The sequence below is a fragment of the Pempheris klunzingeri genome, chromosome 12 (assembly GCF_042242105.1).
Source record: "Pempheris klunzingeri isolate RE-2024b chromosome 12, fPemKlu1.hap1, whole genome shotgun sequence".
Taxonomy (NCBI): domain Eukaryota; kingdom Metazoa; phylum Chordata; class Actinopteri; order Acropomatiformes; family Pempheridae; genus Pempheris; species Pempheris klunzingeri.
Genome location: NC_092023.1, coordinates 16,987,880 through 17,015,235, shown reverse-complemented (window position 1 = coordinate 17,015,235; position 27,356 = coordinate 16,987,880). Strand labels below are relative to the sequence as shown.

The following is a 27,356-nucleotide window of genomic DNA, read 5'->3' as shown; positions in this document are numbered from 1 at the left end:
GATATTTATAGTGGAGTAGAAATAGAAAGTGGCATGGAATTTAAATACTCCGGTAAAGTACTGTATGTATAATCTAATTTGTCCTTAAGTGTCAAAGGGTTTTACTCCAATGTCTAATAGAATGACAATAGAAGTAAAAAAAACATTTAGAAAAATACGTTAGTTAAAATTTTAAGAGTAACATTGGCAATAAACAATAATATTGCACACAGTTGTGGAAGAAGTACTCAGAATTGTATTAAAGTACAGTACTGATAACATAGTGAAATGTAATATTGCACACAATGCTGAAAGAGTGATATTGTATAAACAAAACTGTGCTCTGTTGGTGAGAAAGTGTTCCTGTTGGTCTATCCTGAAATATATTTCTATACTGATGTACCTTCTTGGATTACAGATGATGTTTATGGTCTCTACATGAGTCTGGAGAGTAGCAACACATTCATACTTACAGTGTAAAGTGATTATTTCTCTTCCTTCTAACAATAAATGACTCACAGTAAAAGTGAAAGTGACGATGCATTTTTAGGATCCATGCGTACCTCTAGAATGTCTCCACCCCTGCAGGGTGCATTGGGATGCAAATTAAGCGCTCCCAATTCCTAAAGTCTGAGTGAGAGGCGGAGATTCAGCCAGTGGGTGTGGGTGTGGGGTGGGGGTGGGGGAGGTGAGAGTCTGCAGAGACTGAATGATGCCAAACAAGCCTGACTCTGAAAAGTTGGGGTTGAGTGTGATCAAACAGGATGAAAACATATATGTTTTTAAAACATACATCAGTGATGCTTTGACATGACGACTGGAAATGTTCCTCTACTCTAATCTCATAACAGTGGGTTCAAAATGTTTGAGTTTCCAGACACGTTTCCTATCAGCCCCTCTGTGTGAGGGGGAGATTTAATGCTGACCCTGCTCTTATCTTCACAGTTCAACCACCACGTCCTCCCTGTGACCAGCAGCCAGCCAGCCAGCCTCGTCTTCACAGCCCTCCTCTTCTGATGAATCATCGCACATGAGCTCCATTTGTCCACCTCAGTATGGCCTCGTTTTAGGCCCCTTACATTGACTGTAGGAAAAAGGACAGATGCTGTTTTGGCAGAAAAAACCCTTCAAGCGCTGATTTGGTTGTTTTCAGGTCAAAAGAAACCTCAGTGTGCAGGTTAAAACTGGACTAAATGTGGCAAAGTGGTCAAAGTGTTGAAAGTGCCTCTCTTTGAGATGGTCACTGTGTCACAGTAAGGGATCATACAGTGCATTCAAGTATCGTTGCATTAATTAGAAAAATTTGTTTCAGAGTGTGAAAATTTACATGAATGCCCCCACGAGTCAGAAAAAAAGTAAAGTCAGGGAAGATTTTAGGACACAACTCAACGGCTTTGACGTCATGTACGTGGAAACGCTACATGGTTTGCTGAATACGTGGTTTAATTAAGCTCAGATGTTTTGTTAGTTTTATTTAATAATCTACATAAAGAAGGTTAACTGTAGCATTTTTAAACCTGGGCCACATTTGTACATATTCTGGTGTATAAATCAAGCAATATCACAAGCAAAGTGACTGATCAAGGCAGCAATAGACCAGCAGCTCTCATGCTCTGCGAAGGTAAAATTACTGTTTTTGTCAATGGAGTCTGGTGTCTTTGAAGAGAGCGATATAGCGACTGTCTGTGGTTTGGTGGCTGCCAGCTGAGGTGATCTACTGGACCAATTTCAGCTCTCTTTGTACCTACCAGTATTATACCCACCGCATACAGTATTGTAGTCACAGATGGCAGGCAGTTCAGGGAGCTGAGAGGAGGAAACCAATTAATAAAGCAATTCAATTTAGTTTACTAAAAGCACACACATGTAGGTAACTACATAAATAAAAACATAAACTATAACTTCTTCCTGCTGTTGATTTTTGCCCTAAAATGAGCATATAAGTGTTTCACTGCCAATAACTGGAGCACTGTGGGATTCACTGAGCTCTGTACCCTCCACTCTGAAGCAGTATTAAGAAAAGGGAGCATCGAGTACGGGTTAAGTGGACTGTGAGTTGGCATTTTTCTGATGAGGGATGCACTTGCCGACCACTTAAGTGCTTAAGACCACAATCAAAAGTTACGGGACGGATCCGGCATCACCCATCTTTCTCATCAGCCCGGTGTCACCAAAAGGAGTATGAATAGTTCAGCTTTTTAAGGACATTTCACGGGTCATAACTACACATTTTCTGCTTTTAGTGTGTCACTTCACATGATTTAATCTCTACAGACTGGTATTGTTCAGAGACGACGTGTCATTTCGATGGCAAATATGCAAAAAGCAACATGAACGTAGCAAATAAGACTTTAACACAGGAGACAGGAGTTTATTTACCTGTGGAACCTCACGTTATTTTAACTGATACAGTTTACATCACATAAGCAACGTAACTTCACTCCACTTCCATAACTACCTATTTCAACCCGAACCATCAGCTTTTCCTAAACCTAACTACATAGTTTTAGCGCCTTATGCTCGAATCACACTGGAACCTGTTGCTCTTTATTTTGGAGCCCCTGTTGATAGTTTGTTTTAACTCAGCAATTCCTACATCAGTTTCAAATTTATTTTAAATTTGATTTAAAAGCCCTCTAGCCTAGTTTTATTTGATAGCTGTAGAAGCTGAATGAAGCTGAAATGTTTCTCAGCGAGCTTTATTGTGCACATTTAATATCGCTAACTCACAGAATGACAACGTAGAGTTTTGACACTTAGGCGGGGAAAACATTGTTACATGACACTTGAAATGCCTTTAAATGTGTCGTGCTACTTATACGGCATCTCATGAGATCACGTTGGATATTTCTTTGGATATTTTTGATTTTCTGACCGTGGTGTACACCACACTGGGAGGAAACTGTGGAACCTCGGCATTACTCTAACAATCTATTTCAAATAACTTCTCCACTCATACTCATACTCGACCTAAAACAACCTGCACTGACTGAAACCCTTTGGACTGCAACAGGAGATGTACAGTGGCTGTCAGTCGGTTTGTTGACATGTTGTCATGTCCTGGTGATCATGACTTCTCTCCCTCACACACACACACACACACACACACACAGATAATGAGAATGATGCCTTCTGAGTCTGAAGGACATCCAACTGTGCTGACATCCAATGCAGCAGTCTGTGTGTGTGTGTGTGTGTGTGTGTGTGTTGGCAGAATGTGATCTGTCCAGGTCTTTTTAGCCTCTTGATGAGACACACACACGCACTCACACACATTCTGGCCTTTGCGTGCGTGTGTGCAGAGGATTATCACCCAGAGACCAGACACCATGTAGAAATGTCCAGCAGACCGCAGCCATATTTGTTTTGAAGAAGAAGGTCAGAGGTCATGCAGGTCATTCCCTCCATGCAGCAGCTGCATGAGAGCAGCGCTGTGACTAAAATCACCCAGTGTTTTCCACCTGCTGCACTTAGTCAACGTTCTGACATTTTATTTCAATGTTCGAATTCTCAAATTCTCTTTCAGTGTAAAATAAACTTTTCTGACTTTAGACATCAGGTCACCAATAGTACGAACATTAGAGGGCAGAAGTCTCAGCATGATGAGGGATGAAACATGACTGTGTTAATATGGGTTTTATCAATTCCATATTAACACACACGCACACACACACACACACACACACACACACACACACACACACAGAGTCGCTGCAGTTCCTGCTGTGTCAGGGTTTCTGTTGTTGTCGCCAACAACAGGTGACAGCCGATCGGGGATTCTCTGGCTGTGATTTAATTGGATCAGATCACAAGTAATCGGGTCATGTGACTTACTGTAACGACTATCGCTGGGGTGTGTTCATTTACATCACACAGTAACATATTCAGACACACATGATATTATCTACCAGGAATTATCCACTGCAGTGATTTAAAGGGTTGTTTCAGTTGTGCCTCTTCTCACGTGGACAGATTCAGTTCATTTCATCTTTCTAACACTGACGTGGTCACAAAACGCAAGAAGTTTCAAGAACTTTTTGTTATAGAAAATTGTTAATTCAGAATCTTACATTGCTTAACTTAAGTACAGTGTTTTACTTCATGTCATAATTCAACTTAATTTAACTTAACTTCCAAACGTAATGTAACAGTCACAGAAATGCTGTGTCAGTCAGTCGTTCTTTGGTAGACACTGGTAAAACTATATATACATATATACACACACATAGATTTAACTTTACTTACTTTACCCAAGTTAACTTTACTTAACTTGTGATTTCCATTGTAACTTACCAGGACTTGCTATAATCGATATTTTGAGTTAAAAAAAATTTGATGACAATGTGAAAACACACAAGGTAATGAATAAATAGAAACATCAAGCAAACACAGTACTGAATGAATGGTCCTTCAACACTCACAGAGGAAAAGAAAACAAATATGTCATAGTGATCTTAGAGCAACTAGGCTACCATTAACTTTCATTTAGTGTTGATTTTGGCACAACAAATGCAGCTAATGTTAGCTACATTCAGCTTATATTAGCCAAAGCATTAGCTAGCTTTGTTTTAGCCACCAACGTAAATTCAGATATTGATGAAGAACCACGTCTCACAATGTATTTCATAGATTAAATACACTTATTACATACCTGTCTAAGAGGAAGAGGGACAGTTCAGAATTGGTTTTGAATTTCCATCACTTTCCCTTTTAGCTTAAAATTTGTTTTTGTTTGTCAGAATCTTATCCTGCTTCTGTTAAACTGGCTAATGAGAGACTGTTCGTGGAAAACCATAAACTTAAGCTCTTCCAGTCTACGTGTCATAAATAGTTTAGTCTGATCAGCAAAATCAGTATTTCTTTTTACTTTCTTCATTATTTCGACATGTTTCTTTATACACATCAGCTGTATGTATATATATGTATATATCTACAGTTGTAAAATAGATTAAATGAGATAATTCGATGATGAGCGTGATGTGTTAACTTTTATATACTCCTGAACTCTACTATGTTTTAAACACAAATCTGAACATGCAGCACACGCATCGACAGATTTCACTGTCATCTTTTCAACCGTTGACATGTTTCTTAAAATGTATGCAGAGAACACACGGCAGAGGACACAGCTCAAAGAATATGGTGTGTCTTTACCTTTAAAGCAGCCTGACAGCCCTTTAAATGCCTTAAAAGTCGCCTGCAGTAGAAACAGTGTTTAACAATCCCTGCCGAGGGTCAGATGCTAATTTTTTTGTTCTCCAACATTCGCTGTGGCTTTGTCATTTCAATTATTAGACATAAACTCTATCAGAAAATAGAATAGAGCAGAACAAAAGATGCTGTTTGTGTTAAATGTCAGCGTTTTGTTCACAGTCGAGTTGGACTCAACTTCAACATGTTGCCTGGCAACAGCTGGCTGTCAGCACCCACTCAGGTGTGTGTGTGTGTGTGTGTGTGTGTGTGTGTAATGTGATGAATAAGTCTAACTGTGTGGGCAGTTGAAGTGCTGGAGAGATATTCAGAGAGAAAAGATGGATGGACGGAGGAGAAAAGAGAGGGGGACGAGAGAGGGAAAGAAGTTTCTAGAGAGGAGGAAGGACACAGGAGAGGAGAGGAGAAGAGGAGAGGAGAGGACGGGAGAGGACGGGAGAGGACTTTTCTTTCTGTATCTCTCTCTCAAACGCTTCCAGACAGAGTGCCGTTTCCATGGTGACCACTATGGGATGCCAAGCTCGTTGCTGGGAGAGGAAGAGGCGGAGGAAGAGGAGGAGGAGGAGGAGGAAGAAGAGGTCGAGGTTGGTGGACTTTTTCCAGCTTTTCCACAGTGACTGAAGTGTGTGGGTGGGCTCTCTCTCTCTCTCTCTCTCTCTCTCTCTCTCTCTCTCTCTCTCTCATGGCACCAGGATGAGTGTGGGGGTGGCTGTATTATTATTTGCTGTATTATTTGCACCAGATTTTGCAGAGAAGCAGCAGAGGAAAGTGTGAGCAGTGCTGTTGGAGAGGCAGCGATTATGGAGAAAAAAAAACAGGCTGGGAAAAGACAGAGCTGTTTCAGATGTCAGGCCTGTGATGCTCTCTGGCACAGCAGCCGGCCTGGTCTCAGCTTTGGGAGGGAATTTAAAGATATTGTTGATCCCCATGTGGACACCTGGACAACAGATAGGTCTTGTTACAAAAGTTTTTTTTCTTTATAAAATGGTTAAACTGGTGCGGCTCACCTGATTGGATGTATGTCTCCTTCATTATGAAACGTCCCAGGTGCAAATGATGTCATCACTGCTCCAGCCCGTGTGATCAGGCACCTCCAAAGATCCAAGTGAGAAAATGTCCATAAGAAACAAGGAGGGACTGGATTTTCTCAAGTGTGTTAACTAAAATTTAGGCCCACAGCTGAATCAGAGTTTCTCAAGTTGAAACTGATTTACCACTGGACTTGACATGAAACAAGCTTCTTTAAAAACCTTTTGTTCTTTGCAGACATTTTTGCTCTTTTACAGCAGGACAAGCCCACATGCAACTAATAAACCAACACGGGCTCTTCTATATTTAAAGGGTAACTTCAGTATTTTTAAACTGTGTCCCTATTTTACTTATTTTGCTGTCTAAATGACCAGTAGATGACCCCAGAAATCCCACTGGATGTGTCTGTGTCGCCGGAGGTGATCGTACCCACAATAGTTAAAACTTCAAATTCCACTAAAAGTGCCACGGCCTGTTTCAGGAGCATACCAGAAGTGGCTCAAAGCCCTGGATTATATTTTTATTGCCATTATTTTGTGAGGAGCAAAGAGGAAACGGGAGAGAGAGGGTTTTATGACATGCAGCAAAGAGCCCGGATAGGATTTGAAGTCCTCCCACTGCGGTAATGATGCCTTGTTGTTCATGCTCCACCAGGTGAGCTACCGGGGACCCCCCACCATGTCTATATTTGATGGAAGCCATAGACTGACTACATGAAGCAGCACAGAGCAGATGAGCCGGGCAGGAAGTCAGACACAGAAACAGCAAAGAGAATCCAGTAATTTTCAAAATAAAACACCTCGTGCAGACTCCTGATCGTTTATCCCATCAGTACATTACTATTACTTGATAACAGGTGCCAGATAACAGCTGGTCAGAGGGTTCTTTTTAACACCATGGACGATGATGGTACTTCTTAGAGGTGGCAAAACGCTTTCATTTTCACCTGCTGTGTGTAGGCTACAGCACAACAAAGTAGGAAATGACAACAATAAACACACCTAAAGAGACAAAATAAGAAATGCAGCCAATTTGCTCATGTTAAAAGAAAAAAAAAGAAGGATAAAAATTTATAAAATCTCAGCAAATCAACTAACCGGGCAGGTACACAACTAACACTCAGCTCATGAAACACTTCCGAAACACAGCAGCCGGAATGAGACAAAGATGTCAGACAAGGAGCTTCGAGGAATTTCGGGGTTACTGTCTTTCCTGCTCGTTCGGTTTAACTTAAAAAGAAAAACAAACAAGTTTTGGTTGCCGGTTTATTCTAACTAGCTAAAAAGGATGCAGTCTATGCGACAAGTCCTCCTGCGTGAGGGTTATAATGTTCATTCCTTGTTAATTTGCTGATTTAACCCCCCCCACACACACACACAAACATGCACACACACACACAGCACCCTCCTCAGCCACCTCCTCCTCGCTTGTCCCGATAGTGTGTGTGTCTTGGATAGAGTTGGCATGACGACAATGTGTCCACCTCTCGCAGTGTATCCAGGGAGAGTTGGTCTCTAAGCACACGCTCTCTCACTCACACACACACACACACACACACACACACACACACACACACACACACACACACACACACACACACACACACACAGAGTCGCTGCAGTTCCTGCTGTGTCAGGGTTTCTGTTGTCGTTGCCGATCAGGGATTCTCTGGCTGTGATTTAATTGGATCAGATCACAGGTAATCGGGTCATGTGACTTACTGTAACGCCTATCGCTGGGGTGTGTTCATTTACATCACACAGTAACATATTCAGACACACATGATATCATCTACCAGGAATTATCCACTGCAGTGATTTAAAGGGTTGTTTCAGTTGTGCCTCTTCTCACATGTGGACAGATTCAGTTGTTCATTTCATCTTTCTAACACTGACGTGGTCACAAAACGCAAGAAGTTTCAAGAAGTTTTTTATAGAAAATTGATAATTCAGAATCTTCTTACATTGCCTAACTTAAGTGCAGTGTTTTACTTCATGTCATAATTTAACTTGATTTAACGTAACTGCCAAACATAATGTGTCTGTCGTTCTTTGGTAGACACTGGTAAAACTATAGTATATATACATACAGTATATACACACATAGATTTAACTTTACTTAACTTGGGTAGAATGTTTTCTATTGTAACTTGCTATAATTGATATTTTGAGTAAAACAAAATTAGAAGACAATGTGAAAACATTTGACAATGTGTTGGGTGTCTCTGGTAGCTACTGATCAGCTGAATCTGCAGCTCCTCTCACTTTTATAGTGAGCCTCAGCTCATCATTTATCTGTCTGACAACAATGTCTCTGTTCTGGTACATTGTCGTGGCTCTCATAGCTTCGTTTTCAGAGGAACTCAGCAGCAAACAGACAAAATTAGAGAGCAGCTAGTGAACTTAGTGGAAAATGTTCTCATCTATTATCATAATTAAAACATAACCATATGTTTATTTATCTGACAGAACACTTTCAGCGTAAAAGCAAGTGAATAAGATAAAATCAAAATAAAATTACCTCTGTTCTTATCTGGAGGGACTGCATTGCGCTGGCAGTGGGCCTGCAGGACTCCCATTACTTCTATTACTAGTAACTGTATTCATTATAGGTTATATCACTATTAATATTTCAGTTAATGCTATCATTGTTATTGCTATCCTTTTCTTTTTCACTCTCTCTCCCTCTCTCTTTCAGTCCATCCTGCCCATCTCTGAGCTGGGTTCAGCTCGTGGTTTCTATTGGCTAAAGGGGAATTTTTCCTCACCATCTTCGCCAAGTGTTCATGAAAGGATTCTCAAATCATTGGATCTTTGTAAATTAAGGAGTTTGGCTTTGACCTGTTCTATATATCTTTAGATAACTTTAACTTTAGATAACTTAGATGGTGCTTTATGAATAGAATCTGATTGACTGAAACCTGAACAAGAGCAACAAACAAACAGCAAACTCCTCCTCCAGTATGTCAGTCAACAGTCTTTGTTCATAGAGTTCACAGGAGCACGGAAATAAAATCTAAACTCAAACCGTCACCGTTAGCTGTTCCACAGGCCTGAACACTAGGAGCAGCTCTCTGTGTTTTTGTGTCTTCAGAGTACGTTTGATAAACTGGTCAGAAGCGAGTCTTGAAGCCGGAGAGCTCCAGCTTGTCGATGGTTTTCTGGTTGGTGAAGGAGGCTCTGGTGATGCGACTGCTTGGGCTTCCCTCTTTACTCAGCCACACCTTCCTGTGGAGGACACAGACGGAGGAAAAGGGCAGAAATTCAACCTCAAAACTACAACGACCATGCTGTATGTAACTGTATTATTCTGTCCACCACATGAGGCAACGCACCGCTGCTTCCTTTGATCACAGTAAAGTCGCTGAGTTCGAATAGTTTCATTAAAATGAAAAGTTACGTTATTTTTTTGTTATATATACTGTTCTCACAGTGCTGCCATTTTGGGTAAACATTTTCTGAGCTGAATGTGGTTACTCAGTCAGCCATGATTTCTGTTTTTAAAAAGGTCTTTATTTACCCAGAATTCACAGCAAAGTTTTGGCAGCTTTGAGATGTTTTGCTGTGGACCAACGACAGACTGACGTCATCTTCATGCTCGTGGGACAAAAATGCAGACAAAAATAAATGAATTAATAAAAAAAGAAGCCAGTAGCTGGACAACTAAGGGCATGATGGGAAAAAGACAAACATTCCTGCAGCTATTTTTAACGCTGAGAATCTGAATGTGTCCTGCAGCAAAAAGTCTCTGATTTACCACTGATTGACTGACTGACTGTTTCCGTGACTCTGATTGTGATGCCTCTGATGGGGTGTGTGTGTGTGTGTGTGTGTGTGTGTGTGTATGTATGTGTGTGTGTGTGTGTGTGTGTGTGTGTGTGTGTGTGTGTGTTTGTGTGTGTAGATTAGAGGAGATTGCAGGGGATCAGGGTCACGTCCGTATAGCTGCTCTGACTGAAGCTCAGCCAGAAAGAGAGAGCAAGCAAGAGAAAAAGAGGGGAGGTGGACAGAAAGAGAGAGAGAGGGGTGGGGGGGAGATGAGCTGTCCTACTTTTTCTTTTTTAGCAAAAAACTTAAAACTCCATCGACAGCTGACTGATCTGCTGTATGACCTACTGTACACACACACACACACACACACACACACACACACACACACACACACACACACACACACACACACACACACACACACACACATACAGCTTAGCATTAAGTCTTCAGCAGCTGGATGTTTGTTGGTTTGTAATCTGCTTCCATTTTCCTCTAAAACAACACACTGATCCCGCTCATTCAAACACACACACGGGTACTTCTGTACTTGTGAGGACCCTCACTGCCACTGAGACTCCAATAAAGACATTTCTTGTTATTAGAACTTGAGCGCTGCTTTTTTTTTTACCTGCGTCCACCATCTTTATCAATGATGGTGACATCATACTCACCAAGTTACCACGATTACTTTCACTCACCTGTAAAATTTACAGACAAAACCACAAAAATGAAACCTAAATTGCAATAAACTGGAATTTGTCTTAAAAATCAGTTTGGTCCCCACAAAGCAACAAGTCCTCTGAACTAAAAGACAAAATAAGTTGTTTGTTCTTCATTCCAAAGTGAACCATATGAGTTTATATGATTACAAATATTAGGATTTACAAAAATGATTCCTCTATGGTGAACATATGGTCAGTGTAGGCACACAAACGACATGGTTAAGGTTAGAAAAATATGATTACAAGAAGCCAGCAATAAAGACAACAACTAGTCAGTAGAATATCATATTGTTCATAAAGGTGTTTGGTACGCTCGGAGGCAGATTCCTGAATTTACAATATGACAAAACTAAGATAGTAGATACAAAACTCAAGTACAAGTGTTTGAATGACACATAGTTTATTCTGTGCACTAGTCAGACTGTCCTCTGAATAGCTGGGAAGATTTCTATGCTCACATTATATGCAAATGTGGAAGCCCCAATTGGTTTTGCCCATAGATAATCCTAATAAACATGATGGCAACTTCAAGAATAGGAAAAAGAAGAAACGGTCCGCTTTGCTTTGTGTTAAATTACTAGACTGAAAAAATTAAGATGAAGAAATAAAAACAAGAATAATTGTGAAATTATTATTATTAGAAATATTGTGATTAAATTGTGAGCATTGTAGTGGTTAGAAAAGTGGCTATGAAAAAGACTGCATGTTTAGTGCCGCGTGTCCACAGACACAAATCTACAGTTACTATCTACAGACTATCTCATGAGCTTCTGTGATATCGGGTTGGATATCTCAACAGTTTGGCTTAAATATGACATTTTTGCAGGGCCTCTCCCTCATTTCTACTCCATCGACTCACTGCAGCAAAGTCCAAAATAGGAAGAATTTTTACTTTCAGTTCATTCTTTGTTTCACCAATCCCCTCCCCTCTCTCTCTTTTCCTCCATCCTCCTCAGTCCTTTACATGTTTTCAAGCTGCTAGGCTCTCTGGGACTTTTTTCTCAGAGGAAAAAGAGGAAACCACCCACTTGTTCACCTCCCACCACCAGCTCAGCTCACTAACATTTCTCACTTCCATCACCCTCCTCCCTCCCTCTCCCTCTCTGTCTCTCTCTCCCTCCTTTCTCCCCTCCTCTCCTCTATCCATTACCCTCCACACCCCATATGTCCCTGCCTAAAGGAGCAGCTGCTTCCTGTTTCCCAGGCCCCGGCAGGAAGTGAGGTTGTGGTGAAAGTGGAGTCGACAGGAAGTACGTGAGATTGAGAGTGAGAGTGTTTACAAGGAAAAGATCCCTGATAGAATAGACGGAAATAGTAGAGAGTGTGTGTGTGTGTGTGTGTGTGTGTGCGCGTTTAATGTCTTCAATGAAATTGAGTGTTAATTCATGTGTGTATAAAAGCCACCATGTTATTTTCTTTAAGCAAACCCATAACACAAAGCCCACATCAGCTTCTCTTTCCCTCTTTTATCATAATCAGACTCTTGTTTCTCTTCCTGGCGTCTCGAGCCAAATGTAATGAGACGTCCAGACACAGGACTTTATACAGAAAGCAACACTTTGCTTCATGCTTGATCGTCATATTTCCTGGAGTAAAGGTTTAAGGTTTCCATTGCATAGGAATCTTATAGGATGGGGGTGATTTTTCTAGGTATTAGTCAAACCCTCAGCTGCTACAAGGGAAACAGTGTTGTAGCGTACATGCGAAAATATAAATTAATGGTCGTCTTTCTTTATCTTTGGCAGGTGAAATATAAAAAAAAAACAAAAAATAAATAAATAAATAAATTCATTTATTTTTGCATTCTTTAATGTTCTTTATTGTCTTTTATCTCTTTTACCTTATTGTTACAAATTGCATCGTGTGTATCCTTGAGGTCATCATAAAATCCTATTGAGGTTGATATTTGACTTGACTCCACCCGCCTGGCGCCGCAAGGAGTTAAAAACAAACAGTAGGAATTATATCCCTGTTTCACACTATGCGAGTGTATGAATGTGTGTGTGTGTGTGTGTGTGTGTGTGTTAAAAGAGCAGCAGACCCCTGGAGACACTGATGTCATCTAAATGAGGCGTCCACACCCGGTGACATCACTTCTGATGAGGACAGAGAGGATGTCAAAACAAATGGAGCCCCAGCTTCAGTTTCATGATTAATAACTGATACATTGACGATTAATAGATTATAAATTCAGTGGAGGAGGAGACAGGACGAGGACAGAGAGGAGGTGAAATGTGCTTGTACACATGAATATATACTGTTTCTCAGCCGAGGCCAGGACTGTGGTCTTGTAAAGGTGAACAGTGCCATCTATTGGCTGAACAAAGTAAAACCACCACACTACAAGTGGTGAGAGTAGAAGTGGTAGAAGTATTTAGATCCTTCACTGAAGTTCAAGTACTAAAACCACACTGTGGTATTACTCAACTACACAAAGTCCTGCATTCCAAACCTTACTGAAGTAAAAGTGTGAGTATAATCAGCTAAATATACTTAAAGTATCAAAGGTAAAGTTAAACTCTTGTTGCAGTTATATGTTCCCAGTTCCCATGTTCACAGTGTTCCTGTTAAATCTGATGTTTCTGGATTAATATCACTGCTGCATTCGTGTGTATGTAGCATTTTACTGCTGCAGATGTTTAAGCACATTTTAACTCCTTTATATGCCGTCGGGTCGTTACCCACCACAGAACGATGCATCTCTAAAAAAGTCGAGAAAACAGACCATTTTGCAGCAGATGTAACAGGGTTTGAAATGGATTAATTTTCTCTTTCCATAAAGGAACACATCATCTTTCAGTTTATCACAAATATTCACAATCAGCACATGTGGAGATTAATGGATTTCACTGGACAGGGAGGGGATGAAAACTGTAATCTGTGAAGTAGCTAAAGCTGTCAGACAGATGTAGCGGAGTAAATAGAACAAAAATAATTGTAGTAGTGGAGGAGACTTACAAAAGCTGCATGGAATAAGTAAAAATACCTTGAATTAGTATTTGAGTAAAGCACTTCTGCAAATGTACTGAGTTACTGAGTTCCCAACTGAATTGAAGATGCCGTCTGGGGCTGGGGGAACTTGCAATGTTTGTGAATTAAATGTAATTTAATAATGGATTGAGAAAAATAATTGATAGATTAATCAATATTGAGTAATAATAACCACCTGTTGCTGCTGATTTTCAGAGAAATGAATCAAAATCAGCAGCTGCCTGTAATCAATCTAATATTTGTTAAGATAAGATAAACCTTTATTCGTCCCACATTAGGGAAATTTGCATATTTAATAGACAATGTAAAAATATTACTGTAATTTCACAGTTGATTGCTGGCTAATAAATAATTTACAGTAGTATCACAATAAGTAACCCAGACACCATTCATGTGAAAATATGATATTATATTGTAAAATTACAATATAGTTTTATAATAAGCATCGATAATTACTATAAATTCACAAACATTTGCAGCAACAGCACAACAATGAACTGTTTTCACATTAATCCATCCACAACATTACTGTAAAAGTAACTAAATTACAGTATAGTGCTGAACCCTAACGACAGTTATTACCTGTAATTTACCACTTTCATTGTTTTATTTTATTACTGCAACTCAGTAATCTGTAAAATCCTGTACATTTACAGGATGTGTACTACATTAAAATACTATAATTTTACATATTAAAGTCTAGTTTTACAGAATCATGCTGGCCGATATTTTTCTGTAGATTTTAAGAGTACATATTGAAATATAGTGGAGTCGATGTGTAACACTGCATTAAATAGAGATACTTGACTACAGTACTTACTTACTGTAAATGTTCTTAATTGGAGGAATTTGCCAGCAGAGTTTCAAATATAAAAAAGATAAAAACGGCACATTTTTCCTGTATCTTGCTGATGTATTTATAATCAATGATTTGATCTGCAGAGTCTAAATCACATTAAGTATGCATGTAAATGTGGACTAATGTGTATAAATAAATCAGCAGTAAGTGAGTTTTTTCCACTTATACTTCATTAAAATCCCTTTCCTTACCTCTTTCCCTATCCTATGTTAGATTCTTCTAAAATGAAAAAATCTAAAGAAGAGAAACAAAGGATTGTGTTCTGTTCTTTTGTGCGAACTCACATTTCCTCCACCATGTCAGCAGGACCCTGGACCTGTCCCTCCACCGTCCCTCTGAAGGTGTTCCTCACCCAGCCCACCAGCCCCAGCTGCAGGCCCTGCTTCTCTGTGTACTGCAGGGAGGGAGGGAGGGAGGGGTTAATGCTGCACAGTGAGTTTAACATAACACAACCAAAATATATCAGAACATATTCAGTTTTGATTTCTGCTCAGTGTCACTGAGCTGTCATTGGTCAAATTGTTTGTCAAATGTATGAACAGTGGAGCCCCAAAGCCTCTTTCCAGATGTGTTCAAAGACAACACAGTGAAAGAGTCATTTGGACCATGATGAATGTCAACTGTGAAACACCACATTGTGGATCTGAATTTGGATAATCAGCTTTCTCCATAAAGGGCTGTCAACTCTGGAACACATTAACCAGCTGAATCAAATTAATTTCAGATACAGAGTCTTTTACGACAAAGGTTAAGTGCTGGCTAACAGCAGACCAGAAAGATGTTCATTTTTACTACACTCTAAATTATTGGTGTGTGTATTTTATTGTTATTCCATATCCGTAGTGAAATGTGATTTTATTACACTGGCATCTGTATATTTTAACTACACTTTGCATGTATAGACCCACCTGCAGCCAAGAGATAAAAATAAGCAGCAGCTACAAACAGCATGACATCAGTTTCATGATCTGTTTTATGTTAAATCAAAACAGATCAAAACAGAAATTGAAAAAGAGCTTCAGGGCCGTCTTGATGCCATTGGTGCGCTGAATTGCATACTTTCCCTGAGTTTGTAAATCCACAGACCCTCTGGAAGGAATCACCCACAATTCATTGTGCTCTAATGAGCAATGAGTAAAGTTTGGTAAGTTCACATCATTGCTATGCTTTTACAAAATTAAATATGTCGGGCCATGATCATTTTGTTAAATGCTAGTCTTTTGGAGCCCAGTAACTCATGGATCATCCAACAGGAACTATAAAGTGTCCTTATCTAAATCCTCATGTGGACAAACAGCCTTTTCTGTTCACCAGCAGAACTCTGACTGGGATCACTGTAAACTGTATATAAGAAGCAGACATAGTGGACTGCTCTTTTGAGGTCTATTTTCATGGAGTGTTGAAGAAGACTTGAAACTAGAAAGTGCTATTTCTGAAGAAATTGCAGTGTGAATGCTGTCTGCTGCCGCCGCCATGCCGCTCTGCCACTGTCACGCTGAGATGCTGCTCTAATGTTGCGCTGCTCCTTTCACGCAGCTCCGCTGCCACCTGGTGGCTCAAACGTCAGTAATATGCTGCTGCTCCTCTCGTGCTCCCTTACTGATGGTACTGTTTTCATTGAGATGACACACCTCTGAAAATGCAGGTTTTAGTTTTATCAGAGTGATAAAGTATCTACACAGCTCTATGTTCTGAATATCAGTTATCACGTCAGTAATTACTTAATTAACAGTCTAAAACGCAAACGGTTTGTGTTTATCTGTTTAAAAACTGAGCACACGGTGAGGAGACACTTTTACCACGAGAACGCTGGAATGTCCGACTGTCCCTGAACGCCCCTCGTCGGAGTTCTGCTGGAGCTCTGTCAGTCAGCTGAGCTCCTCTTACAGAGATTCATGCACCTCTGAAAATGCAGGTTTTACTCAAACCGGTCCAGTCACAGCCATGAAGTGCAGACCAGTGGACATGAGAGAGTCTCCTGAACATGTAGATGTAAGCGAAGGTCTCTATCTGGTGAAATGAGCGCTTGCTAGCAGGTAAGAGAAATGTTTCTCTCTCCCTCCCTCCTCTGTCATTTTAACATGGCAGTCAATGAGGCAGTCGGTCGGTGCTCCCGTCGCTCCGAGGCTCGTACAACGCGCTGTGTGTGTTTCTGTGTGTTGTGAGCCACATGACTGCGTGTCCAAAGACTTAAGCTACATTTTGAGTCATAAACTGTGACTGTGGGTGAAACGGTTCGGACAAAGCAGCGAGTTAAAGACAAAAGCTTCATGTGATTTTTCCGCTCCTCCACGCTCTAGCGATGACGTCGCTGCTCTAGCGCGGCCACATACACACTCATGTAAAATGAGAAAAAGGAGGGAGAAACTTTATTTTTTTAAAAGACGACTGTGATGAAATGGTGAATGGCACAAAGGAGGTAGAGGTATGTTCTGAAAGAGGGAGAGATGATGGACGTTTTACAGTTTTAATGGAGTTTCTAGCTAAAAGCCTGAAGGAGCTGTGAGGGCTAGAAGTCGGGTGAAGAAATTTCACCTTGTGAAACTCTTCTCCATTCATTCCTATGGGGAAATTTGGACCGTTAATATTGAATATTATGGAAACTGTACATGTCAGAGATGTGAAAAGTCATTGCCCTCGATTCCTGATTGAGCTCCACGTCCTCCATTGGAATGAAGTTTCTACCTTGAGCGGTTTGGAGGCTGAATCGCGGCAAAAAATGCGACGGAAGAATAAGAACTAGAAAATTTGCAATTCCTGAAGAAATTGCAGTGTGAATGCTGCCTGCTGAATAGCTGACGTCACACTGCATTGCTGCCTTTTGTAACTGTAATTCATGGTTTAAGCTTCCCTGATTTGAATGTATGTTCTTTTCTTTCCATGGCCACATCACTGCGACGAGCACGATTTTTCCTATGTTTCGATGTATAAATGGTGAGTGTGAGTGACACACGTTGGGCGTGAGAGCGAGATAAAGACAAAACTTTCCGACGATTTTAATGCTCCTCTGCGCTCTGGCGATGACGTCACCCACTCTAGGCAGCGCAACACACACCCATAAAATATGAGAAGGGAAAACGACATAAAACTAAAACTAAATATCCGTAAAAGATATCAATGAGCTGAATTATGTGGTAACATAACAGGTGACCTGTTTAAAAGTTGAATGAAGTCTCTAGCTGAAAGTATGAGGAAGCTATAACCTTTCAAAGTGGAGGACGTTGAGGATGATTTGAACATTCAGCCCATAGACTTCAATGTTAAATGAAAGTTGAAAAAAGCAGAATATTTTAAAAAGTTTAAAAAGGTTGAAATGTTTAAAAGTCACAGTTGAATGTCCTCAACGAGCTGAAGTACACAAAGCACAAAGTATGAAGGAGTTGTTAAGTGCCAAAAAACGTACGTTAGAAGAAAATGTGTGACTAATAAAGAGGATAAGAACAGTGTGAACGCTTTTCAGCAGCAACACTTCAGACCTGATGTCTACCCAAAATATTAAATAATATATATAACACAACACAAAAACAAACAAAACAAAACAGGTTCAGTAAGGACATTTGAACACATCGGTTGGGGTGCAGGTATATCTATGTCTACAGGGCCGGCTCTAGGCATAGGCCATGTAGGCGGTCGCCTAGAGCGCCAGCTGCTGGAGGGGCGCTGCTGCAAGCCGGTAATAATTTGCATCCCCGAGTGGCGCCCCCAGTCCGCCGCTGTTGAGACGCGCGCCCCCCCCGTCCGCCGCTGTTGAGACGTGCTGAGATGTCCTACACCATGGAAGGGGCGCAGGGCGAGTGATCGGTGCGCATCTCGCCTAGGGCACCATTATGGCTAGAGCCGGCTCTGTATGTCTATGCCTATGTCTATGTCTATATGCTTTAGTCCAAGTTAAAACATGGCATATCTCCAGGATATAACAAGTTGTTTCAACCTTGCCGTTACTTTAAAGGTGTTTTTTTTTCAGAATCAAATGTATTTTTTCTCTGTAGCTTGAAGACGTCACTTTTGCCATTTTTCTTTTCTTTCTTTTTAACTGATAACTTGATAAAGCAAGTTCAGTCAATCTGACATTTTCAAGTAGACAAGATGATGAATGTAAATTTAACCTACAATAAACTAGAATAACTGAGTTAAAAATCTAAAACATATCCGAGCACTTTGAGTTAAAGAGAAAATGTAAATTGAGGGGGCTGTGATGTTTTACAGTGTTCAAACTTAACAATGGTGTCAAACAGTGAGAAAGCAAAAGGCATGAGTTTATCCCAGTTTGGGAGGGATTACACAATCTGAGGGGAGGCTGAACTCACCTCTGCCTCACTGAGCGCGTTTCCCTGTAATTTAACAGGAAATATGCACATTTAGCTATTTTGATTTTTAAAAATTATTGGAATCGTACAGAAGTGACATTTATTGCACAGGTCACTTAACAAATATTCAGATTTATTTTATTGTATCATTATTTGTTTTTTTACTTTTCATGATGACCGCATGTCCCTGATATGATCCCTTATTAATTCTGCTTCGTTCAACACTTTGACACTTTAGTCTTTGTACCAATCAAATGTGAGAACAGTTATCATACGTTCATTCTAAGTTTTTAACAGTGTGCAGGTATATTTGATTTCCACTGTAGTTATGTGTTTTTTCTCAGTTTTCACAATTTCTGCCAATAATTCAACCCTTGATAGAAAACCAGTATTTGATCACACTATGATATGAACAGTGAGACGAGCATGAAGGATGATGAACAATGTTCTACAGAAATACAACGATACAGGTACAATTTATCTATTTGTATTTTATTCCAATTATTGTTCATATTGTCTATGTGGGAGAAACCGGAGCACCCGGAGGAAACCCGTTCCTGTGTGTGTGTGTGTGTGTGTGTGTGTGTGTGTGTGTGTGTGAGAGAGAGTGTGTGTGTGTGAGTGTTAGTCCAGGTCCTGGACCTTCTTCTTGCTCTTGTACTTGCGCCGGTGTTTTGGCGTCAGAGCTTTCTTGAAGAGCCTCCAAGTTGAGATGTGCTCCTCTGTTTCCTGGATGTTCTCAGGAGTGTCTGCGTTCTCCGGTGGGGAGGATGTTGCAGTCAGCTCGCACATCATCTCCACTTCCCTCTCCAGTGCCTGATAGGCATCCTGCTGAGTCTTCAGCTGGGAGGCCAGCTCCAGTTCGGCGCTGGTCTTTTCTTCCAGCTGCTTCTTCACCTCCTTCAGCTCCTCAGCAGTCAGTCTGCAGACCTCCTGCTCAGTGTTCAGCTGGGAGGCCAGCTTGAGTTCTGCGCTGGTCTTCTCTTCCAGCTGCTTGTTCACCTCCTCAAACTGTTCGGCACTCAGTCTGGAGACCTCCTGCTGAGTCTGCAGACTTGAGGCCAGCTCAAGCTCGGCGCTGGTCTTTACTTCAAGCTGTCTCTTGACCTCCTTCAGCTCCTCAGCAGTCAGTCTGCAGACCACCTGCTGAGTCTGCAGACTGGTGGCTAGTTCAAGGTTGGAGCTGGTCTTCTCCTCCAGCTGCTTCTTGACCTCCTCGAACTGCTCGATAGTTTGTCTGCAGACCTCGTGCTGAGTCTTCAGCTGGGAGGCCAGTTTGAGTTCGGCACTGGTCTTCTCCTCCAGCTGCTTCTTGACCTCCTTCAGCTCCTCAGCAGTCAGTCTGCAGACCTCCTGCTGAGTCTTCAGCTGGGAGGCCAGTTCAAGTTCGGCACTGGTCTTCTCCTCCAGCTGCTTCTTGACCTCCTCAAACTGCTCAATAGTCTCTGTGCTGACCTTCTGCTGAGTCTGCAGACTAGAAGCAGGCTTGAGTTCGGAGCTGGTCTTCTCATCCAGCTGCTTCTTTACATCCTCAAGCTCAGCCATCAGTCTGCAGACGTCTTTCTGGTCATTTTTCAGCCCCTGCATCACTTTGCCAAGGGAGATGTTTTTGGCTGTCAGCTCTAAAATCAGGCTGATGTCCTTGTTGATTCTCTCCCTAAAAAGTTGCAGGACTTCTACAAGTGTTTGTTTGAAGGAGTCAGCCTTCTTTCTTTCACCCAGGACCCGAGCTTCTAGATCCCTAATAAGATCCTGGTTGCCACTGTTGTTTGACTGATCCTGGGGCTCGGCTGTGGAGGAGAGACTCTTGATTTCTTCTTTCAGCATCTCCACCTCATTTTCTCGCCTGCATCTCCAGTTGCGCTCCTCTTGTAATTTCTTCTCTGCCTCCTGGAGCCTGGACTTGAAGATGTCCACATCACCTTCTGCCTTGAACCTCTTCTGTCTTTCTTGATGCAGCTGCTGGTGTAGAGATGGCTGCCCCCTCGGCTCGTTTTGAGGCGGCTGCCCGCTGTTGATGTTTTGAGGTGGCTGCCTCCTCGGCTCGTTTTGAGGCGGCTGCCCCCTCGGCTCGTTTTGACGCGGCTGCCCCCTCGGCTTGTTTTGAGTCGGCCGCCACGTCCGGCTGCGAATGGGATGGTCGATTCCTTCCATTGATGTTCTCTGTAGACTAACTGTCTTGAAGAACTGGCTGAAATCGCTATCCAAAATCGCTAACCAAAATCGCTATCTAAAATCGCTAACCAAAATCGCTATCTAAAATCGCTTTCCCAAAATCGCTGTGTGTATCTGTTATCTGTGATCGCTGTGTGTATCTGTGAGTGTGAAACTGGTGAGTTTTCAAACTTGTACCTTATATATAGTCAAACTGAGGGTGGTAAACATTCTAAATGGCTTTGTGTCATCAGAGCATTTTAGAATGTTGAGGCGTCAGAACCATTTTGAATGTTGACGTGTCATCATATTTATTTACAAGTTTCAACAAAATGGCCGCCTCAACATCAAACCACGCCCCCAGGAAGTGCTCAAGGATTTGATGCCAATTGTACATAGTAGCCAGAGATGTCTGTAAATCAGTCTATAAATGTTTTTTAGCGTCGCAAACTGTGAAATCACTCGTTTGACCATCGGACTTTGATCCAGTCAACAGCATCACTGAATTTTATTATTTGAAATAGAAAAATTGCAATTCTTGAAGAAATTGCAGTGTGAATGCTGCCCCCTGCTGTCTTGCTGCTGCTGTACCGCCACCACGCCGCTGCTGCTGCTTTACATTCTAAATGGCAGCTCTGCTGCCACCTGGTGGCTCACAGGTTTTTAATAAGCTGCTGCTTCTGTTTGACCCGTTTGTAACGGTACTGAAGAAAGCGCAGATGACGTCACCACATACACACTCATGTAAAATGAGAAAAAGGAGGGAATAAAATTAAAGCTGTGATTTTTGTCATAGAGCTGAACCAACACCGCCATGAGCAGCAGAAGACTCTGCTGAACACGAAAATGTGTTATTTGTTTGGATAAAGTTGAAAAATGACCTTGATTTCACAGTTTTAAAATTCCAAACTTTGTAGGTTTGGTCACAGATTTCAGAGCTGAAATAACATTAGAGTCAATGAGGGTTGAGTTGAAGTCGTGTCCTGGTGCTTTGGGGCCGTGTCACCAAAAACCGCGTGTCCAGCAGCTGAAATGCTTACATGGTCTTAAACTAGTCATGTTTATCTACATTTTATCTATCTTGTGAAATGAGCGCTTGCTAGCAGGTAAAAGAAGTTTTTCTCTCTCCCTCCCTCCTCTGTCATTTTAACATGGCAGTCATGAGCCGTTCGGTTGGTGCTCCCGTTGCTCCGAGGCTCGTGGGATGCGCTGCGTGTTCTGAGCCACATGACTGTGTGTCCAAAGACTTAAGCTACATTTTGAGTGATGATAAACTGTGACTGTGGGCGAAACGGTTCGGACACAGCAGGGAGTTAAAGACAAAAGCTTCATGTGATTTTTCCACTCCTCCACGCTCTAGCGATGACGTCACCGCTTTAGCGCGAATGGAAATTCCGACGATTCTCCCTATTCACCTCCATGGACTCATAACACACCACGAGCAAAAATTTCATACTGAATATTATGGAAACTATGAATGCTATGAATGAGAAAAGTCAAAGTACTCGATTCCCGATTGAGCTGCACATTTAGCAGTTTGAATGACGTTCATACCTTGAACGGTGTGGGAGGAGAAGCGCGGCAAAATATTTCAGTAGAAGAACATATAGTGTGAATGCTCCAGAGCATTCACACTAATAATATATAAACTTTTTGGAACAGAAGAACATATGTTAGCTAGTTGTTGTGAATGCTGTCAGCATTCACAACAACTAGTGATTGACTTCCATCTAATCAGACTTCTGTTTGGAGCCAGTGGAGTCGCCCCCTGCTGGACATTAGAAAGAATGCAGGTTTAAGGCTCTTCAGCACTGGCTTCACTTCTCAGACCAGGAGGCCACATCGACTTCTTTTATACAGTCTATGTTTGAAGCTCAATCTGACAGTTTTTGAACAGGGAACAGTCATGGATGACCTGGAGCTTCTTCTTCTTGTTTTATGGTGGCTTATTGTGTTATAGTTTGTGCCTTGTATTAACTGTTTTCTTGTTGAGATCTGAGTTTTTGTGTTTTTAATATCTGTGTTTATCACTGAGTTTGTGTTGTGTACTCTCTCGTGTATTTGTTCTTGAGTTTTATGCATTTTGAAAGGCTCCTCTATGGACTGGCATTGCAAATTAGCTTAAATGATGTAGTGTGTGGCGTCCGTTTGCTACATACTTGTCCCTGTACAAATTAACAAATAATGTTGAAAACAGTTGCAGGAGAAATCTGAAAACATTGGGTGAGAGTTCAGTGCTCAGACTGTATCATCAGTCTGATGACGGCAGTGTTATATGGTTGAATCCTCCAGAAAAAGCTAGCAAACCTTAACCTTAGCATATTTAATTACAGATTAGTGTTGAGTCAATTGCACACCATTTGTTCAAAGGAACAAATATTTGGGGTGAATTAAGGGAATTGAGTCACTTCCTGAAACGATCCGTTCATTTCTCAGTTCAGTTTGCGATGCATAGTGAAACCTGCAGTATGAAAAAATGGGTTGGCTGGACACTGTCTCAGATCATTTAACTGCAAGGGCACGGGACCTGTTAAGTGATTTATTCGTTCACTGAACGTACGACATAGTGAGCTCTGAGTGATAGTCAGCGTCTCAAACTGCCAGAATCAGGCCTAGAAAGTTCAAGAGTAATGCCGAACTGTGATCAGTTAAAACGTCTTTAAAGTAATTAAAAACCAGCGTTCATCTGTGGCACAAACTTTTAAAATATTAAGAAATTTAAATGGAGTTTGGCATCTTTGCTTCTGGTTCCTGAAGTTGGGGATCATGAGAAACACACAGTTCAGCTCAGTTACTGGGACTTCACAGTAGTAGCTCCAGTCAGGCAATGAATAAATCTTTTGAATGAATCCTTTTAATGAACTGTCTCTTGTAATTCAACACACTGAAAAGAACTGCTTTGTGCATCACTGTCACAGTAAGGATTATAGAGTAATAATAAGTGAAGGCAGGGGTTTCTGAAAGAAAATCAGCCAAACTTCTGTCTGTCCAACATCTTCTCACTACATCCAAACAGATCATAAAAATGACATATTATAATTGGTCCTGCTGTGAACGTATCTAACATATAATGGGACACTTATGGTGCAGGAAAAAGCAGGTGGTGATGGGAAACTCACCATTCGGAAACAGACTCCTGTCAAAGATGAAAAAGGAGAGAAAGAAAATGACTTAGTGTTAGTATATGTGATCATGTAATCGGACAACAAGCAAGATTCATCATAAAAGCCTGGTCATGAAAGTAATTAAGCTGTTCATGTGTTATTTCTGTAATACATGCATTAGCTTTTCAAATTCCCACTGACTACAACAAGCAGCTCATTTGATCTTCTGGTAAAATCATGCTAATGTGTCCCGAGGCTGCAGGAAGTTAAAGTGCAGCAGCAGAGCTGTGCTCGCTCCTAAATAAAGCTGCAGCAGATCAGTTTACAGCCTCGGCTCACACAGCGCAGCACAAAAGAAAAGAAGAGGAGGACGAAGGAGAGTTAAAAATACAGACCCTGAACGTGACCGAAGATCTCAAAGTCCACCGACGCCAGTTTGGTTCCTGCTGATTCAGTGTCAGACATCCTGCGACAAAAACAAGAACTGTCCCTTTAACAGAAGAGGGGGCTAAAGAACGAGTGAATTCTCTCCGTGCTCTCTCTCTCTCTCTGCCTCTCTCTCCTCCTCACCACTCTGTACCAACATGGTCATACCAACGGAGGGTCCAGTCTGTGCAGATGGTCTCTGTAGTCCATTAAAACTACAAAGACCATGACGCTGTTTTTTGGACAGACATTAATGTCCACTTGCTCACTGAACCAACGTGTACGGTTGTGGCTCAGTCTGCACAGTAGGCTGTGATCTGCAACCAGAGAGCCAAATCTGACCATTGACTGTATATAAGAAGTGGACGTAACCATGGTGACGCCACCTATTGGTTTGTGAATGACCGTTTTGAAGCCTGGAGTTTGGCTTTTTGGAGCCATAAGTGACGCTTCAGTTTATTCCCATCTGCATTCCATGAGGACCAACGTCTGATCGGTTTGGTTAAAGCTGGATTTTTACTTCTGTGTTGACACTACAGCGCCAATACCAGGCCTGATGTGCACCTTCCCAGAAATAAAGCTACATGTCGCTGTGATTGGTCTGCTTGGTAGCATTACGTTGTCTACACCAGCTAACATCAGCTAGCATTACCCAACTTATGTTTGAGTTAAATTTAACAAAGCCCCATTTGGACAGGATTTATTTCTGTCTGGGAGGTGATTTTAACATCAGTTTCCTTCCATGATCACTGATTTTAATTCAGTCCTGAGCCCATATGTCTTAGTTTTTCACCCCACTGTTGCTCTAGTTATGGCAGCTATGGGCTGGTTCTGGTAACGTTATACTCCATCTGCTTTAAGCGCTGATGCCATCAAAAGTATGCTGAATTAGCTATTAGCACACCCAGTTTGCAATGTAGCCATAGATGTACAGACAGCTATCACTGGATGACTTTGATACTAAAGATGACTTAAAAATGTGATGATTCTCAGGTAAGTTCTGATGCATCTTTCTTCTCTGATGTCTAGGTGTATTTTTGGATGTAACTTGGTGATTTACAATAGAGATGTCTAAGTTTAATCACACTGAAAGATACTCTGTGTTTCATGTTTGTCTATTTCTGTGTTGCAGCTGTTTTAAATAAAAGTAACTGTTATTTAATATTTATCAGATACAAGCCAAACATGGATCGCTTAGTATCAGTCGCCACTTTTTAAAGTATACTAAGAAAAGAAACACAGCGAAGTTTCCACATAGATTTATCACAGAAGTATGAATTAGGCTTTATGCATGACTCACCTCTGATTGGTTAGTAAGCAGGTAGCCCCGCCCTAAAGCCTCCTCTACTTCCTGGTCTATTTTCCTCTAAATGGGACCATAATTTTAAATGAACATCCTGCTGTGTTGCTTTACAAACGGGATATACAGCTACAACAGTATAAGAAAGCACAGCAGGACATATTTACAAAGTGCACAGTGACAGGTCAGGATGAAGTGTGTCCCCAGAGCTCGGTGATGATGACAGCGAGTAAAAGGTTTACATAAATAACGGAAATGTTGGACAAATGTATGGAAATTTGTCCAATGCATCATCTGCCCACTAGATGTCAGTGAGACCTCACTGAATCCAGTTTGACTCTGCTATCTCACACACACACACACACACACACACACACACACACACACACACACACACACACACACGAACATTTTGGAAGCTGTTTTATTTTTATATGAAATGTTTGAAAGTGGAGAGATTTTGTACAATCCTCACTTGAGCTTGTTGAATTTAGGTCTGTATAGTCAATACACTGTATTTAGGCGAGTGTGTGTGTGTGTGTCCAGACCATCTAGGAAAATACTCGGCGATCAGACCACCACGTCCCTGTTTAAGCCCTTTAATACCACAGAACAGGCTGTAATCTCCACACACACACACACACACACACACACACGCACACACGCACACACACACTACACTAAGAACGTTTGACAATTAGGACAAACACACACACTCCCCTTCAAAACACACACACACCATTTGGAGCATGAGAAAACACACACACACACACACACACTCAGAGTAATGTAACAGTGTGTTAATCTGTTTAAGTGTCAAAACAAACAGCAGGAGCTGAGGAGGCCATAAATCCAACACACTTGTTCACATTTCTGCTTCAGTTCGGTGTCGGCCTACCCCGGGAACCAGACCAGTCTGCGACCTCATGCTTTATCCGCTCTGGCAGATGTGTTTGATGCCGGGCCAATCACAACTGTTTATCTAATATGAAGCAGGTTTGATATGAAATAACACACTGTTGAGGCATTTTTATAAACGACCAAGATGGCTGCCGCTGATGTGGAACGTACTGTAGAATCTGGACGGTTCATTTTCTCTAAAAGAACAAACAACTGCACCGAAAGCTTTTGTTGATAAGACAGATGCGTTTGCTGTACTTTCAGTGGGACTTGGTCACATTTTGGTCACGTTTCATTGCTCTGATTGGCTGTAGGTCTATCCTACTGCGTTCTAAGGTGTTGAGGTCAGGGCCAGTTGATGCCACTCCTTGGAAATCGAAGATGAACTGAATAGTTTGACAAGCTGGTGTCTGTCTGCACTTGTAGGAAAACCTGATATTCTAACCCAACACTGTGAGGACTGATGGATGCTTTGTTTTTTGTTTTTTTACATAAATGTTGTCGGTACGTGATGGACGCCACTTGAGATTTTTCCTGGGAAAGTCGTCGATAAGGGCGGCACGGTGATGCAGTGGTTGGCACTGTTGCCTTACAGCAAGAG

General features: G+C 41.4%; 1 protein-coding gene across 1 annotated transcript; it reads right to left on the bottom strand.

Annotated features, from left to right (window-relative positions):
* Positions 1 to 9,182: 9,182 nt before the first annotated feature.
* On the bottom strand, positions 9,183 to 24,685 carry LOC139210913 (acylphosphatase-2-like). The gene is made up of 4 exons (XM_070841118.1): positions 24,525 to 24,685; positions 24,145 to 24,161; positions 14,849 to 14,958; positions 9,183 to 9,446 (listed from the first exon to the last, which is right to left on the bottom strand). Exons 1-4 carry the CDS (start codon positions 24,592 to 24,594, stop codon positions 9,332 to 9,334), a joined length of 312 nt encoding a protein of 103 aa, XP_070697219.1. The 5' UTR covers positions 24,595 to 24,685; the 3' UTR covers positions 9,183 to 9,331.
* Positions 24,686 to 27,356: the final 2,671 nt, after the last annotated feature.

Bases quoted from the DNA above. Each gene is read 5' to 3' on its own strand.
- LOC139210913 (XM_070841118.1), bottom strand. From the start codon at position 24,594: ATGTCTGACACTGAATCAGCAGGAACCAAACTGGCGTCGGTGGACTTT. The intron at 9,447-14,848 runs GTGAGTTCGCAC...TGTCCTCCACAG, and splicing joins GCTGACATGGTGGAGGAAAT to GAAGGTGTGGCTGAGTAAAG.